Genomic DNA, 13178 nt, shown 5'->3' with positions numbered 1-13178 from the left:
CCTTACTTGCCTCTTCTGTGTATGGCTGTTTCCCAGCTCCTGCCAGTGCACCTGAAAATTTGGATGTTTGGCCACTAAAGGGGAAACCAACCTCTGTAGCAGCATCCTGGGATGCTCTTCCAGAGAGCGAAGGAAAAGTCAAAGGTGAGTCTTCGCTGTTGGTTTCTAACTCCCTCAAGGAGGTGGTCTTCTCAAAGTCAGACTGCTGCCCTGCAGTAAGCTGGAACCTTGGCTGTGCCAGGACTTTTTCACTTGATTAAACCCAAGCAAGATTTTCATGTTTCCAGCCCAGTGTCTCCACAGCACCGCTGAGAAGCCACCGTCACTGTCTGCCTGGGATGTCACAGAGCTTCCTGGGGTATCATGCATGCACATTTTACCTCTTCTCCCGTTAATAAGCAGGTCAAAATGAGGCTCAAGAAAGAAGTTTCCAGAAAGATTTTTAAGAATTAGTTGAATAAGAAAATGTTGGGTAGTTGCCAAGAAAGTGAGTGGGTTTATGTTGTGTTTTATTTCTAGTTTGTTGTGCAAGGAAATCCTCACCTTAAGAAGCAAGCACAAATCTGATTTCAGCAGATATCATGCATAAATCTGGTGTACTATAGTGTTATTGTACGTAGTCATAAAGATAGTTTGCCAGTTGGCTATGTTTTTGCATAGAATTAAAGAAAGAGGTCTTTCTGGGATTTTTGTTTCTGTTTCCCTCTGAAAATGAGGCTGATTTTTTAGCCTCCTGTTCTCCAGTGGTTGACAGAATTGTGTTCTCAAATTACACAAGTTTTTGGAGGTCCCTTATCAGCACTGCAGCATTTCAGGATTTAAAAACCCATTGGCCTGGAGAGAGGTACACCGTGTCTGCAAGACCTACTTTATGTGTTCTTCAGGGCAGTAGTGGAATTCCTTCCTTTTTTGAAGAAGTCAGTAGAAGTCTTGCCAATTGCTTCAATGGAGCTGCAATTGTATCCAAGAATCATTATTTCTGTAAGTAGGGTCATGCAGGGACATTATCTGATCTTCGAGTCTGCTCCTGATTTTGACCAATCTGTAGCCCTTTTTTCAGTTTTGTCTGCGTTGTTATTAGATGATTCATCCAAGGCAATCATTTTAACGATACCTAATATTCAAGGGCTGAATGCTTATACTCATCTAATTTATCATTGTTTGCGTATGAAGTGTTACATGAGAGGTCTTATTTTTAAACTAAATAAATGACAAGATATTTTTACTGGCAAAATAAAATCACTGAATTAGCATTTCATGGTCATTTTGATAGCATGTGGTAATCAGGAACTTTTGTCTTTTGATCCTTTTGTTTTTCAACCCTGTCCTTTTATATATTTATACCACATATTAAAATAATGGGAAAAAATGTTCTCCAGTAGCCATTTCAGAGTTATCAGAAGCTACAGCAATGTCTCTGCAATGAAAGCAACTCCTGTGTAAAAATAGGAAAAGAAAAAAAATTCAAAGGTTACCATGCCTTCTGATACATTGATTTAGTTTTCAGTGGAGCATTAAATGTATGTGCATATAAAATATTGATGATGTCTTTTTCCTTGATTTTGATGAACTGTGTGTGGCTTATTTCTTAACACAATGAATATGGGCTCACCATCAGAAGAAAAAAAATTACATTTCCTATTTTTAAAGATGACATTATGTTCTAGAGTTCTCCTGTTGTGGCACTGTGACTCCTCAGGTATTACTGTGGGTTTTCGTGTAGAGAGAGAAAGCTGGCAGCCCATGAAATTCATTATCAAACCCCTGGTTTTGTCTGATACCTGTGCCTCTTACAGAAGATTTGAAAAGAAAACAGAGCTTGCACATGTCTGAAATCTCACCTGCACTCCTTGGGAGTATAATGGGAGGATTCCTCTTCATGCCCAGAATTGTTCCTATAGGGGTAAAATTTCTCTCAATGCAGAAAACTAAGACAGAGCACAGGCATCACAGTAATTCAAAACTCAAAGGTGAGAGCAGGGTGAGTTTCAAAGTGGCAACCAGACCTTGCTTTGCTCTCTGCTGTGGTGTTTGGCCCTGGCTCTGGTTAAGAACAGCGTGTCAGATTTTGATTTTGTTGGACAGACATGGTGTTGCTACCATTTGGCAAATCTGCAGTGCTGATATTTTCTGGTAGAAGAATCTCTTCTGAATAGGAACAAATATTCAACTTAACCTACATACATACGTATATCTCTCTCTCATGTCTTTATACTCCAGCTGTTGACTCGGCGTGCATTGCTAGTGTATTAATTTTAGTAATGCACGTTCTAATTCATCCTACCCATACAGTCTGTCCGCTGGAAACAGGACTGTTTTCAGTTTCCTCCTTCCAACCGTCTGCCAAATCATTTCAGAATACATTCTTTCATACGCCCCGGCTCTCAAGCCATTTGGAGCAAAGTCCATCACCTACTCTGGAGCTACAACATCAGCCATTATAGATGGTCTGCAGGCTGGAGAGCGCTATATTTTCAAAATTCGTGCAGCAAACAGGAGGGGACCGGGTCCTCAGTCAAAAGCCTTCAGTGTCGCCATCCCAGCAGGTGAGCATCAAGCCATGAACCAATGGTGTAGTTCACCCACTTTTGCCTTGGTCCCAATTGCGTTAATTCTTGCTGACTTAACTTCTCTGCACTCTATCTAACCTGCGGGATTTTACTTCCTTAATATTGTTTCTGCTTGCTCTTTTCATGAGTGTATTGTCCAAATAAATGTTTGTCACTCTGCAGCATGTAAAAGGACGTATTTGTGGACATTTTAGCCTCTTACATAAATGCATGTCATGCTGCGTGACAGTATTATGTGCTCTTGTTATCCAAAGGGCAAAGAAAGCAATGCTCTGGGTCTTAGGCTGCTCTCTTCCTGAGAGCTCCCACTCTTGAAAGTCACTTAGTGTCTTACTTGGATACTACTCCTTGTGTTTGACTCTTGCCAAAAAGTTGCTGTTGTAGGGGCAGAACATTTGCTGGGTTAGCTAAAAAGATGGGCCACAGCCTTACATGGGATAATGCAGCACCATGCCATCAACATGACAAAATCCTGCTGAAGATTTGGTTCCACTGAAAGGGTGTTGCAGTCCCTGATTTTAGGTATTTGATTTTAGTTGGTCTAAGTTTTACCCACGCTAGAGTAATTCCACATAGGTACCTTCATACAACCCAAAACTTAGCTTGGCTGGACTCCACAGCCTGATTAATACAGAAATAATTACTGTCTCATAGTCTCATAAGTTGTTTTGTTCTTGCTACCTGGGTGGTTTCCTCTCTTGGTCAGTTTCTGTGCATCTTCTATTGCTGTGAATAAACACTTTTTTTTTTTGCCCCTAGCTGCTCATGAGGATTCAGTTGCTCAGCAAAAGACAAATATTCAAGATAATTCAGAGGCTAAAAAGACTGGGAATGCTGGATCATCTCTTTCTCAAAGTTCTTCTGTTTCTTCAAAAGCCCAGCCGTCACCTTCTTCTAAGCAACTGTCTGTTCATTCACCTAGTGTTAGTGATAAAAAGAGTCTTCTTTCTGAATATAAGAATAAAATCTTGACTCGAGGGGTCCTAAGTAAATCTCAGTTACCTTCTAGAAAGACAGGAGAGCTGGAACCTGACCTGCAGTCCACTGAGGTGACAGATGATGGCGATTCCTCCCAGGAAGCTACAACATCACCACCAAAAGCCCAGGACCAGAGGAGGAATGTTAAACCCTTGTCCCCTAGTCGGCCAGTCCACCCTGTCCTTGCCTCAGGGAGGACCTCTGTTCGAACCCACACATCTGAGGTGTCAAGCCAGATGAGCACAGAGAAGCGTGAGCCACCAGAACTCTTACCGTCATCAGCACAACATTCTTCTGCTTCGTCCATTCCCAGATACACAGATAATGAAACAAAGCAATTGAGGCAAAGCAACAATAATGTGCCTTCTAAGACCTATTCCCATCCTCTGCCTGCCAAAAGTAATGGTCTTGTGAGTAATGTGGAAGGGAAGCCAGACCCCATGCTGAGGAAAGTGTCATCTAAGACTTCAGAGCCTGGTCACCAGGCCTTGCCATCAAATCGGCAGTCTGCTGTCTCTCATGAGGGTGTCTTAGGCCATCGCAGTAGGTCTGGCTCTCTAGGTCATTCACATCAACCTGCTTCCAAATCAGCAGATTCCCATGCTCGTGATAGCCATAATGAGTTTGACAATGAAGAAGCAGAGGACAGAGCAGGAGAGCCCAGCACTAAGTCCCAGCAAACAAGGCTATCCTCAGGCTCCAGTTCCCGCACATGGAAGGATTCGAAATTAGCTGCAGTGGCAGTCTCATCAAGGTCTGCTGTTTCTGGTTACACTTCACCTCACTCTCGCTCCTCCACCAGCACCAAATCCAAGGGAAAGAATGTTGATAAGAATTATAGGGAGGACTCACAAGATGAAAACCCCTTATTTCCTTCTTTGCCCTCTTCCAGGCAGCCTTCTTCAGCAATCTATTCCAAGAGAAGAAATCCTCAGGTTGATTCTGATTCTCACCCCAGAGAGACACATGGTGAAAAATCAGCCCGCTCTGACTCAGAAGAACAACAAAGTCAAACAGCTGCTCCAGAAAAGCATTCTGTTTTGCAGTCTTCTCTTTCCAAACACAAACCTGAAGAGCAGGGCAGTCGAGAGGTAAAAGAAACACTTGCTCAATCAAAACCAAGCAAGTCCTTGCCTAGAAAGTCATTCTCTTCTCGTCTTTCAGTGGAGAAGACCTCCCACTCGGAGGCTCCACAGAAGGCACAAACCAGTCCTTCCATACTGCATTCAAGGGGCCGACGCCTCCCATCTCACATCTCATCCCAAAGTAATGAAGAGTTGCAGGAAGATGATGATGAGGATGGAACAGAGGGCAGTGACAGAGCAAGCAGGCACTCTGTGTTTCTTAAAGAGGTGTCCTCTTCTAGGGGATTACCTGCATCTTTCTCTCAGGGAAGCTCAAGTTCGTCTCGATCAAAGCAACAGCAGCCAGGTTCTCAGGTACCTTCCTACAAACCAAAACATACTCAGCCAGACTCCAGTTCTGCCAGTGATACAGCAAAAGACAGCCAGTATAATCAAAGGCTGTCATCCACTTCAAGACAAGCTCATCCTTCATTACCTACTCGCTCAGGAGTTGCTACAAGAACAGCATCCCAAATAGAGAAGAAATATGGCCTGTTGCCCTCAAAAATGTCTAACACTGAACTTCCTCAAACATCTAAATCTCATCAGTCAGTTTCTAATGAAGAGGACAATTATTACAGTGAATATGATCAGAAAGAAGTGGAAGAGAAACCCACATCTTTGGCAGCAAAACGGTCCCCTTCTGTTTCTAGAGGTAACAAAAACGTATATGAAGACACTACTAGCAATAAAAGAAAATCTGCGGACACTCTTCTACCTCACAAAGTAAGTTCTGAAGAGGAAGAGATGGAAAAACCTCCAATATTAAAAGTGTCTTCTCCTGAATCATCAAGAAGCTCTGCCATAGCATCACGGATTACTCAGTCCTCTAACAAGCATACCCCATCTAAACCAAGCTTTGTCTGGCCACGTTCTTCTGCATCTACCACCACACACACCGTTTCTCCAGCAGTTTCTTCCACTTCATCTCCTCGTCAGCGACTATTGAACTCCAGGCTAGGGAGCCCTTCTCAGCGGCAATTTGTTCGACCTCCTTATAGACCAGGTATCCTGCCTTTGTTGTACCAATCTCACTAACTGTGTTTTTCCTAAGATCAGCAGTTAGATGAAAAGTCCTCCAGCAGAATGCAGGTTCAGTTATTAAGTATAATGTGTTGCTCTTTATTTTGGTGGTTCCTGGGAAGCCCAGTTCTTGAGGACATTGCCTATTTGGTGTAATATGGTGCCCCAGACCTTTTCTCTTGTCGTCTGATCTGCACAGGACCCTGTGATCCACAGAGAGAGTGACAGAGTTAGGTGCTAAGTTGGAAAAGGGCTATGTTCCTTATTGAGCAATGACTTCACCAAATGCTTATTGAAAGCCCATTTGTACTCAGAATATGACAACCTTTCAGGTACGTAGCTCTTCATCGTGGATTGCTAAAAGGCCTTTGTAGGTTCCATAGTACTACCTTGCCAATGCCTAGGCAGTGAGGTGTTTCTTCATGATGCCCTGGCATTCATGTTTTCTTTAATGAGTTTTTAAGCAAATTTCCTCTTTTTCCTAAGTGACAGCTCAGGGTTGTCCATACCTGTTGAGGACTGTGCCCATCACAGCCAGGCCATCTAATATGTTTATGGCTGTGATTTACCCCAAGAGTTAGAGACTTGCTTTCTGACAGAGTATCTGCTGACCTGGGTAGTAGAATAGAAGGTGCACTACACATCAAGGTATTGATGGAAAATCCCTGACAGTCTCAGTGACTTTGCTAGGTAGAGCTTTAAGATGGGAGTAGACCTTGAATAATACCATGGAGGATGAGATGTATGGCATGAAAAAAAAACGATTTCTATATGGAGATTATATAATCTTACTACTAGCAATGCAATTGTGAAGTTATAGCCAACAAGTGTTCAGTTAATTTTTTTTCCAGTCTATGTATTTTTTCTCCTTATATTTTTCTGGAGGCAAGTTTCTGAGATAAGGTATGAAAATTGCTGCCCTTTTGGAGCTGGGGGGCCTGCAGCTCAGTGCTACTGCTTCTCCCCTTGTGATCTGAGTGTGCTTCTGTTTAGCAGTGTTTTTTCAGCTAGAGAAGAAGACTCCTTCCTTTTCCAGGTTAAAAAACATAGGTGTAGAGATAATTCCCATCCCCTCTCCTTTCAGTTTGTCACTAAAGCTTTGTATAAGGTAGTTGTGTTTAATAATTGTTTCTTCCCTCATCCTATTTCTGAAATGCTTACAAAGATCACAAACATTTTAATGATTGTAGTGTCATCAAGAAATGTTGCCCTGCTTGCTTAAAAAAAAAAAAAAAAGAGGGAATAAAGAGACCAAATAAACATGATGGAAACAGACCATGAGTGTTTAACCTCTTCAGAAAAACAATTTCAGATTCTTGTGTCAGCTACAGAAATCTGACAGCTTCAAGAAGAAATGGAGCGCCTGGTTTGTGAAGTGCAGTGAGGGCTCTTTCTGCTCTCGTTTATATTCAGATCAGCCAGAAAATACATTTACTTGCAATTGAAAATATGGCTTTTAGGTTGCACAGCTTTCTTCAGAATAGTGTGTTTTCTTCCCTGTTCAGGTTATAATGGCAGACCAAATCTTACAACGAAAAATGGAAATGGAAATGGAAAAGTAATCCCTGGTAATAATGGAAAACCAAGTGGACAGAAAGTAATCAATGGCCCTCAAGGAACAAAGTGGGTAGGGTGACCTTCTCTCCAAATTCAAGATGTTTTGGCCTTTTATTGTACTTGTATTTTCATTAAAACAAGACAGGCAAGCAGTGGCCTCAGTCAATGCAGCTGTTGTAAAGTGAAGCTATACTTAGTGGTTTGGTTTCTACTGTTCCGCTGAAATCTAATGACAAATTCTGGGTTTTGTTATTGTAACATTTTAAATTTAAGGCCTGATGGGTTGAATTTTAAACTATAACATTACTCCTATAAAATTTAAAGAAACATTTGTTCTCCAGAGTCAGTGAGATTTGTGCTGACTTGACATGACAGGCTTGACACAACAAGCTCTTGTCTGCTGTGCACTGTGAGTGGATACTGCCTGGGATAGCTGCTGTGAAAGACATGTTCAGCAATGCTTCTCCCAGACTCGCACTCCAGGTAGAAGCTCCTGAGCAAGAGTTTTGAAGTAAAAAGTGACTCCATAACTGTCATGATGCTTTAAATGCACTTATGTAGGTTTTGCCATTCTTACAGACGTGTTTCCAGAGGTATTTGCAGAAGAGCTCAGATGCCATTGATAGGAAAGCCACACAAGCTGCCTACATGCCCACACCTTGTCTTTTAAAATCCTTTACAATGAGTTTTTAACCAAGGAAAGCAGGGAAGGAACTGGTGCTTCCTGCATGTTTGCCCAAGTGCTGAGCAGTAGGAGTCTGTGATCGGCTTCCCTGGCGTCAGCAGAGCTGCTCGCACATGGCATGACACATAACGACATTTATTTTATGGCCACTTCAATCTTACCATTTTCATTAGAGGAACATAAAAAAGTGCATCAGGTGTGTCATATTCAAGGGAGGCATTTTGAAAAGCATGCCCAAAGTACTTCAAATAGACTCCAGAAAGGGGGCTAGAAAGGTCCTTGGAAGGCCATGGGGCATTTCTCTGCCTCACAAGGGGAAGGCTTTGCTGCAAGCAGGATGAACACCTTGTACAGCAAGAGGATCTATGCCAAATCTGGGGCCTGGAGGGCTTCAGAGACTGATCTCATCATCTGCTGTCCTTCCTGCTGCAGTCTTTTTCCTCAGCATCAGATGTAAGTCTGTCTTGCCAACCTGGAATTGCTGCTTCTGTCCCCTTCCCAGTTTTCTCCCAGCACTTAACACCTTTTGCATTTTTGTGTTCTGTGGCTCAGTGTCTGTTACCTTAGGTTAAAACAGCATATGGTTCAGCTGTTTTGGGTTGAAATAGCAACGAGGACTGGATTTTAACTGCAGTTAGCTCTGGAATTCAGTCCAAGCTCTCAGACATATTTGTTTTATGAGACAGAGGCTTTTCTTCAGTCTCCTATCCCAATTAAAATCTTAGCTACTTTGTTTTCACTGCCGTTTCAGTATAAAGTAACTAGTCTAATTTTTAAGTTTTGTTTGGTTAGACATAATTCTAAATCCCATCTTCAAAATTACTCAGGGTCATAATGAAATCAGTATTACAGGAATTCACCTTAGGAGTTGTGCAGCCCAAGAAAATAAAGGGTTTTGCTCCTTGGCACATGAGAGCTACAGTAGGTGATAGGAATATGGCTGTGCATCTCTGGGGCCCAGTTTCTGGAAATCTGCTTTCTTCAGCAGTGATATCTCAGTGATTACTATATACGTGGTTAGTTTTAAAAGTTCAGGTGTGTTGTAGCTATTCCTGAACATCACATTTAGTGTCTGAATTTCCCCAGGATTTCTGTTGCTGTGAAATTTCATTTCACCCCCTCTCATGCTAGCTAAACTTGAGTCCATCTGTTGCTTTTAGATTGTAGATCTTGACCGAGGGCTAGTGTTAAATGCTGAAGGAAAATATCTCCAAGATTCCCAAGGCAACCCTCTCCGAGTGAAATTAGGAGGGGATGGACGTACAGTTGTTGGTAAGTTACAACTTCCTTCTTACAGAAGACGCTCTACAGTTTTTGTACACATAGTACAAGTCTTTGAGCTGTTGAATGCTTCAGGCATCCCCAGGTCCCATGCAAGCCATTTGGAGTGGCTTGTACCTCAAGTCTCCACCAGACAGTCAGCACATTGCAGGACCTGGGGAGGCTTTGAGACATCCTGTGGGACTCCTGAGTATGAGGCAGCAAGAGTCACTCAAGTCCATCTCACTTGTATCAGCATTAGAAAGGACTGCAGAACTGAGCCAGAATAAGGATTGATGATTAGAATAAAGACTGATGATTGTTTATATCTTTATATACACAGAAATAATTACTCCCCATTGCTAGCACTGTACCAGCCATGTGTGTGTGTTTATTTCATTTTTCCTTCTAAAACCAACCACAAATAGTAAGAAACCCTGTGTGTGTTCCCTGATGACACTGCTGTTTGCATGTCAGTCCATCTGTACAGATCTCTCAAATACAAATTCAGTGCCTCTTGTTAAACTGGCTACCATGAATATTTACAGTATCCAGAATTTGGCACACAAAACTTTATCTGCAGTGACAGCATCTTGCCAGCTCATCCCAGTTTTTCCTTGCACATGTTTGACATTAAGGAGCAGAATATGGATTCATCATGCATTTCATCAACAGTTATGAGAGTGACTTAGATGAAATGCAGTCATTGTCTGCACATTGTGATTCTGAAGTGAAACCTCCCTGGAGTGTTTATCAAACAACTGAAAAATGTGAACACCACTGTGGTTTATCTGAGATTCTTCTGAACCATTTTCCAGCTTCCTTAGCCACGGCTCTTTCCTAAGTAACACCCTCTGTCTTCTGTCAGTTTAGTTACAGGAGGCTGTATTCACATTGTCAAGACTTTTGTGGCATCTACTGGGATAAAAAACACAGTAATGCTTAATGCTATAAGCCTGAAGTGGATTAATGGTGAGATTTTTTGGTTTTGTTCTTCTCTCCTAGATGAAAAGGGTGCTCCAGTGGTGAGTCCTGATGGATTACCTTTGTTTGGACATAGCAGATTTAGTAAACCTGTAGCGAGTGCACAAGATAAACCCATAATAAGCCTTGGAGGAAAGCCTCTGATTGGTCTCGAAATGATTAAGAAAACAACCACTCCCTCAACTACTACTACAACAGTACCTACAACAACAACCACAACAACTACCACAACCACTACAACAACTGTTGCTACAACCACCACCACCACCACTCCTGAGCCAACCACCACTGACCCACCCACCGAGAAACCCACACCAACCTGTCCTCCAGGCACCTATGGAGAGTATGATGATGAAGGCAACTTGCTCCTGGGGTTTGATGGCCTGCCAGAGTGCAATGCAGAAGGTAATTCCCTTTTGTGCTGTTTGAATTTCCATGGCTGTGCTATTTGTACGGCACAGTTACATGGATGTAGAATGGGAACGAATCCGCCTTGAAGATTTTGGTCCCTTTGATAAGGTAGGAGCTGAGATTAGAGCATATGAAGAAGAGTTTGGGTGTTAAATGGTTTTTCATTGGAAAATGCCAACTTTCATCATAGCTGAAGTTTTTTGTGGAATTGTGTTGTTTTCAGCAAATTTCTTCCCTTGTGTTGGACCCACTTTTACCACATGTGTTCACTCACAGGGGCACAAGTTTAGGCAGTAGCTTTGTGGTCAAAGCACTTAGATAAAAGGTTTTCTCATTCAGTTTCAGGTCAGGGAAGGACGTGGGGGAACTATACATTTTGTCTATTTTGTGTTCATTTATCACAATGAATGCTGAAAAGTGTCTCTTTTGAGCCATGGTGGCAACAGCATTTGCAAAGTGATATTCTTGTTCTCTTGCCAGCCCTTGGAGATAGATTGTCTAGCAGGAATGCAGCACAGCACAGATGAAGCTGGTGACAGGCAACCTTGGTTCTGCACAGATAAGGCAGAAAGTTGTACACTGATATCTTTATTATCTGAAAATACAAACCAGTGTCAGTGCATGTCATTTTTCCTTGATGCAGTTACACAAGCTTAGGTTTTGGTGCCAAACTGAAATCCAAAGTAAACATGTATATATGCACTAGAATCTTTGGGTGTTGAGCCTGTTCCCTATCATGTTTTGTGCTTTCAGCACCTGGATGTTGCACTGCTAGTGAGTTAGCTGCTTATTTTGCCAAACCAGATCAGGGAGCCCCATGGTAGCCCTTATTCTTCCCATCTGTAATCCTCAACCCAGTGTGCTAATGGGCAATAGCAGGACAGCCATAACTTTACCAGCATGTTGGCAGTCAGACATCTGACAACTGCAGCGGCCTGTTTTAATGGGTAATGAAACCCTCTCACCTTTCTCCCATACACCTGTATCTCTTAAGTCAAAGTAGATTTACAAGCAGGTCACGTAACCATGGCCTAGGAAGCTGAACTATCACTTTGAAAAGGGCAGTAATCTGGGGGGGGGTATGGCTTCAGCAGCTCACAGTGAATCTAAGGATGGCATCTTGGGAGAAGATCTCAGAAGCAGAAAACAAAAATTCCTTTCCCAGCTGTCCTAGGTAACTAATGAGTCAGAATGTCAGTTCCTTCTGCAGGTGGAATTACAATGAGTTATAGTGTTAGTATTTATTAACAATTAGCCATGTTTGACAGTGTGCATTTATAGAAGTGTGCTTGCAGATGTATATATGCACAGATGCGTACACACACAAATATATATATATATAAAAATTACTTCATCATTAAATATTTCTGTGAAGATTTTTGCTTTTCCCTATGGGAAGTTCCTCATTCTTAATTGTACTTACAAAAGTGTTACAAATATTGTTATATTTGGTCACTCTCATACTTTCAAAGTTGCCTAAAGGAAACCGTGATTTTTGGTAGTTAGAATCCCTCCCACACCCCCCAGCTCCTTTTCTTACCTTAAATGTTGATTATGTCCCATAATGTTTCCTCTTTTTTGGCCTGTGCTGTTTGGTACCTGGAGGATGTCATCTGAGAATACACATTGTAAGAACAGTAGAAGTTCATTAAGTATGTCTGGGGTTAAACTGAAAGTAGGCTCCAGAAGCTGAGCAACAAAATAGTTTGTGGTGTTACATGTAGCAGAGTTCTAGGCTGGGGAATTTTCATGTGATTTTCTGAACATTTAAAAAGTTCTGCATGCGTTTTTTGCCTTCTACCAGATGGGCTTGCTGAATCCTTGAACTTCACAGAGGCACGAATCAAAACTAAGTTTTTATTCAGGCTGTGTGTTCAATGAGAATGGCCTTTAAGTAACTCATAAACTGCCTGGCATTTTGACAGTATGTCTGCAAATGCCTCACAGTGGAAGAGTGAAAGGACAAGATGGTGCTGAATTTCTGCTTCTTAGGTGGTATATAGCTTGAGCAATATTAGTCCCTACCTGGAAATTTTAAAAGCTTCTCTGAAGAGTCTTTTTTTTTTTAGTTTTTTTTAAATCCTAGCAACCTGCCTCAGGATTAGATAAACAGAGCAAAACAGCCTGCCTGTTCCACAAAGGAACTTGCTATAAAAGAAAAGATCTTTGTGGTATTTGTTTAATGATGGTTGTTATTGTTTAACAAGTGAAGTGTATATTTCAAGAGGGTAAACAACTACTACTTGAATTATCTAAACAATTAATGCAGTTTTCACTTGACCGTTTCCAAATCATATTGAAATATATTTTTATCTTGTCTTTCCCTTTAATCTGAGTCTAGAAAACACTCCTCATTATTTAGTGAAATACTTTTTCTGCCAAAGGTTGATATTTGTTGCTTAGTGCTTTACTCACAAACAGACAGGGCTGCAAGTGCCAAAACCCACCGCCAAATATTCTACTTAAACTTTGGCAAATTCTTTTATCTCTGGCAGGATTTCTTCTCAACCCAGCAGAATTTATTGTCAGCTTTTCACTAGATTCAGCAGTCTTTAACTTTCAAGGAGGAGTTTGGCCACACAAGGA

General features: G+C 41.7%; 1 protein-coding gene across 1 annotated transcript in view; it reads left to right on the top strand.

Moving 5' to 3' along the window:
* The window catches only part of FNDC1 (fibronectin type III domain containing 1), a 60551-nt gene that overhangs the window by 27551 nt on the left and 19822 nt on the right, over positions 1 to 13178 (top strand). The window contains exons 6-11 of the mRNA XM_032103880.1: positions 37 to 144; positions 2358 to 2546; positions 3330 to 5678; positions 7201 to 7322; positions 9098 to 9209; positions 10203 to 10586. Coding sequence (XP_031959771.1) covers positions 37 to 144; positions 2358 to 2546; positions 3330 to 5678; positions 7201 to 7322; positions 9098 to 9209; positions 10203 to 10586 — 3264 coding nt within the window. The remainder of the gene's footprint in view (positions 1 to 36; positions 145 to 2357; positions 2547 to 3329; positions 5679 to 7200; positions 7323 to 9097; positions 9210 to 10202; positions 10587 to 13178) is intronic.

Source organism: Corvus moneduloides, chromosome 3 (genome assembly GCF_009650955.1).
Source record: "Corvus moneduloides isolate bCorMon1 chromosome 3, bCorMon1.pri, whole genome shotgun sequence".
NCBI classification, from domain to species: domain Eukaryota; kingdom Metazoa; phylum Chordata; class Aves; order Passeriformes; family Corvidae; genus Corvus; species Corvus moneduloides.
Note: the sequence above shows the minus strand (reverse complement) of the source record. Positions and strands in the feature narration are given on the sequence as shown.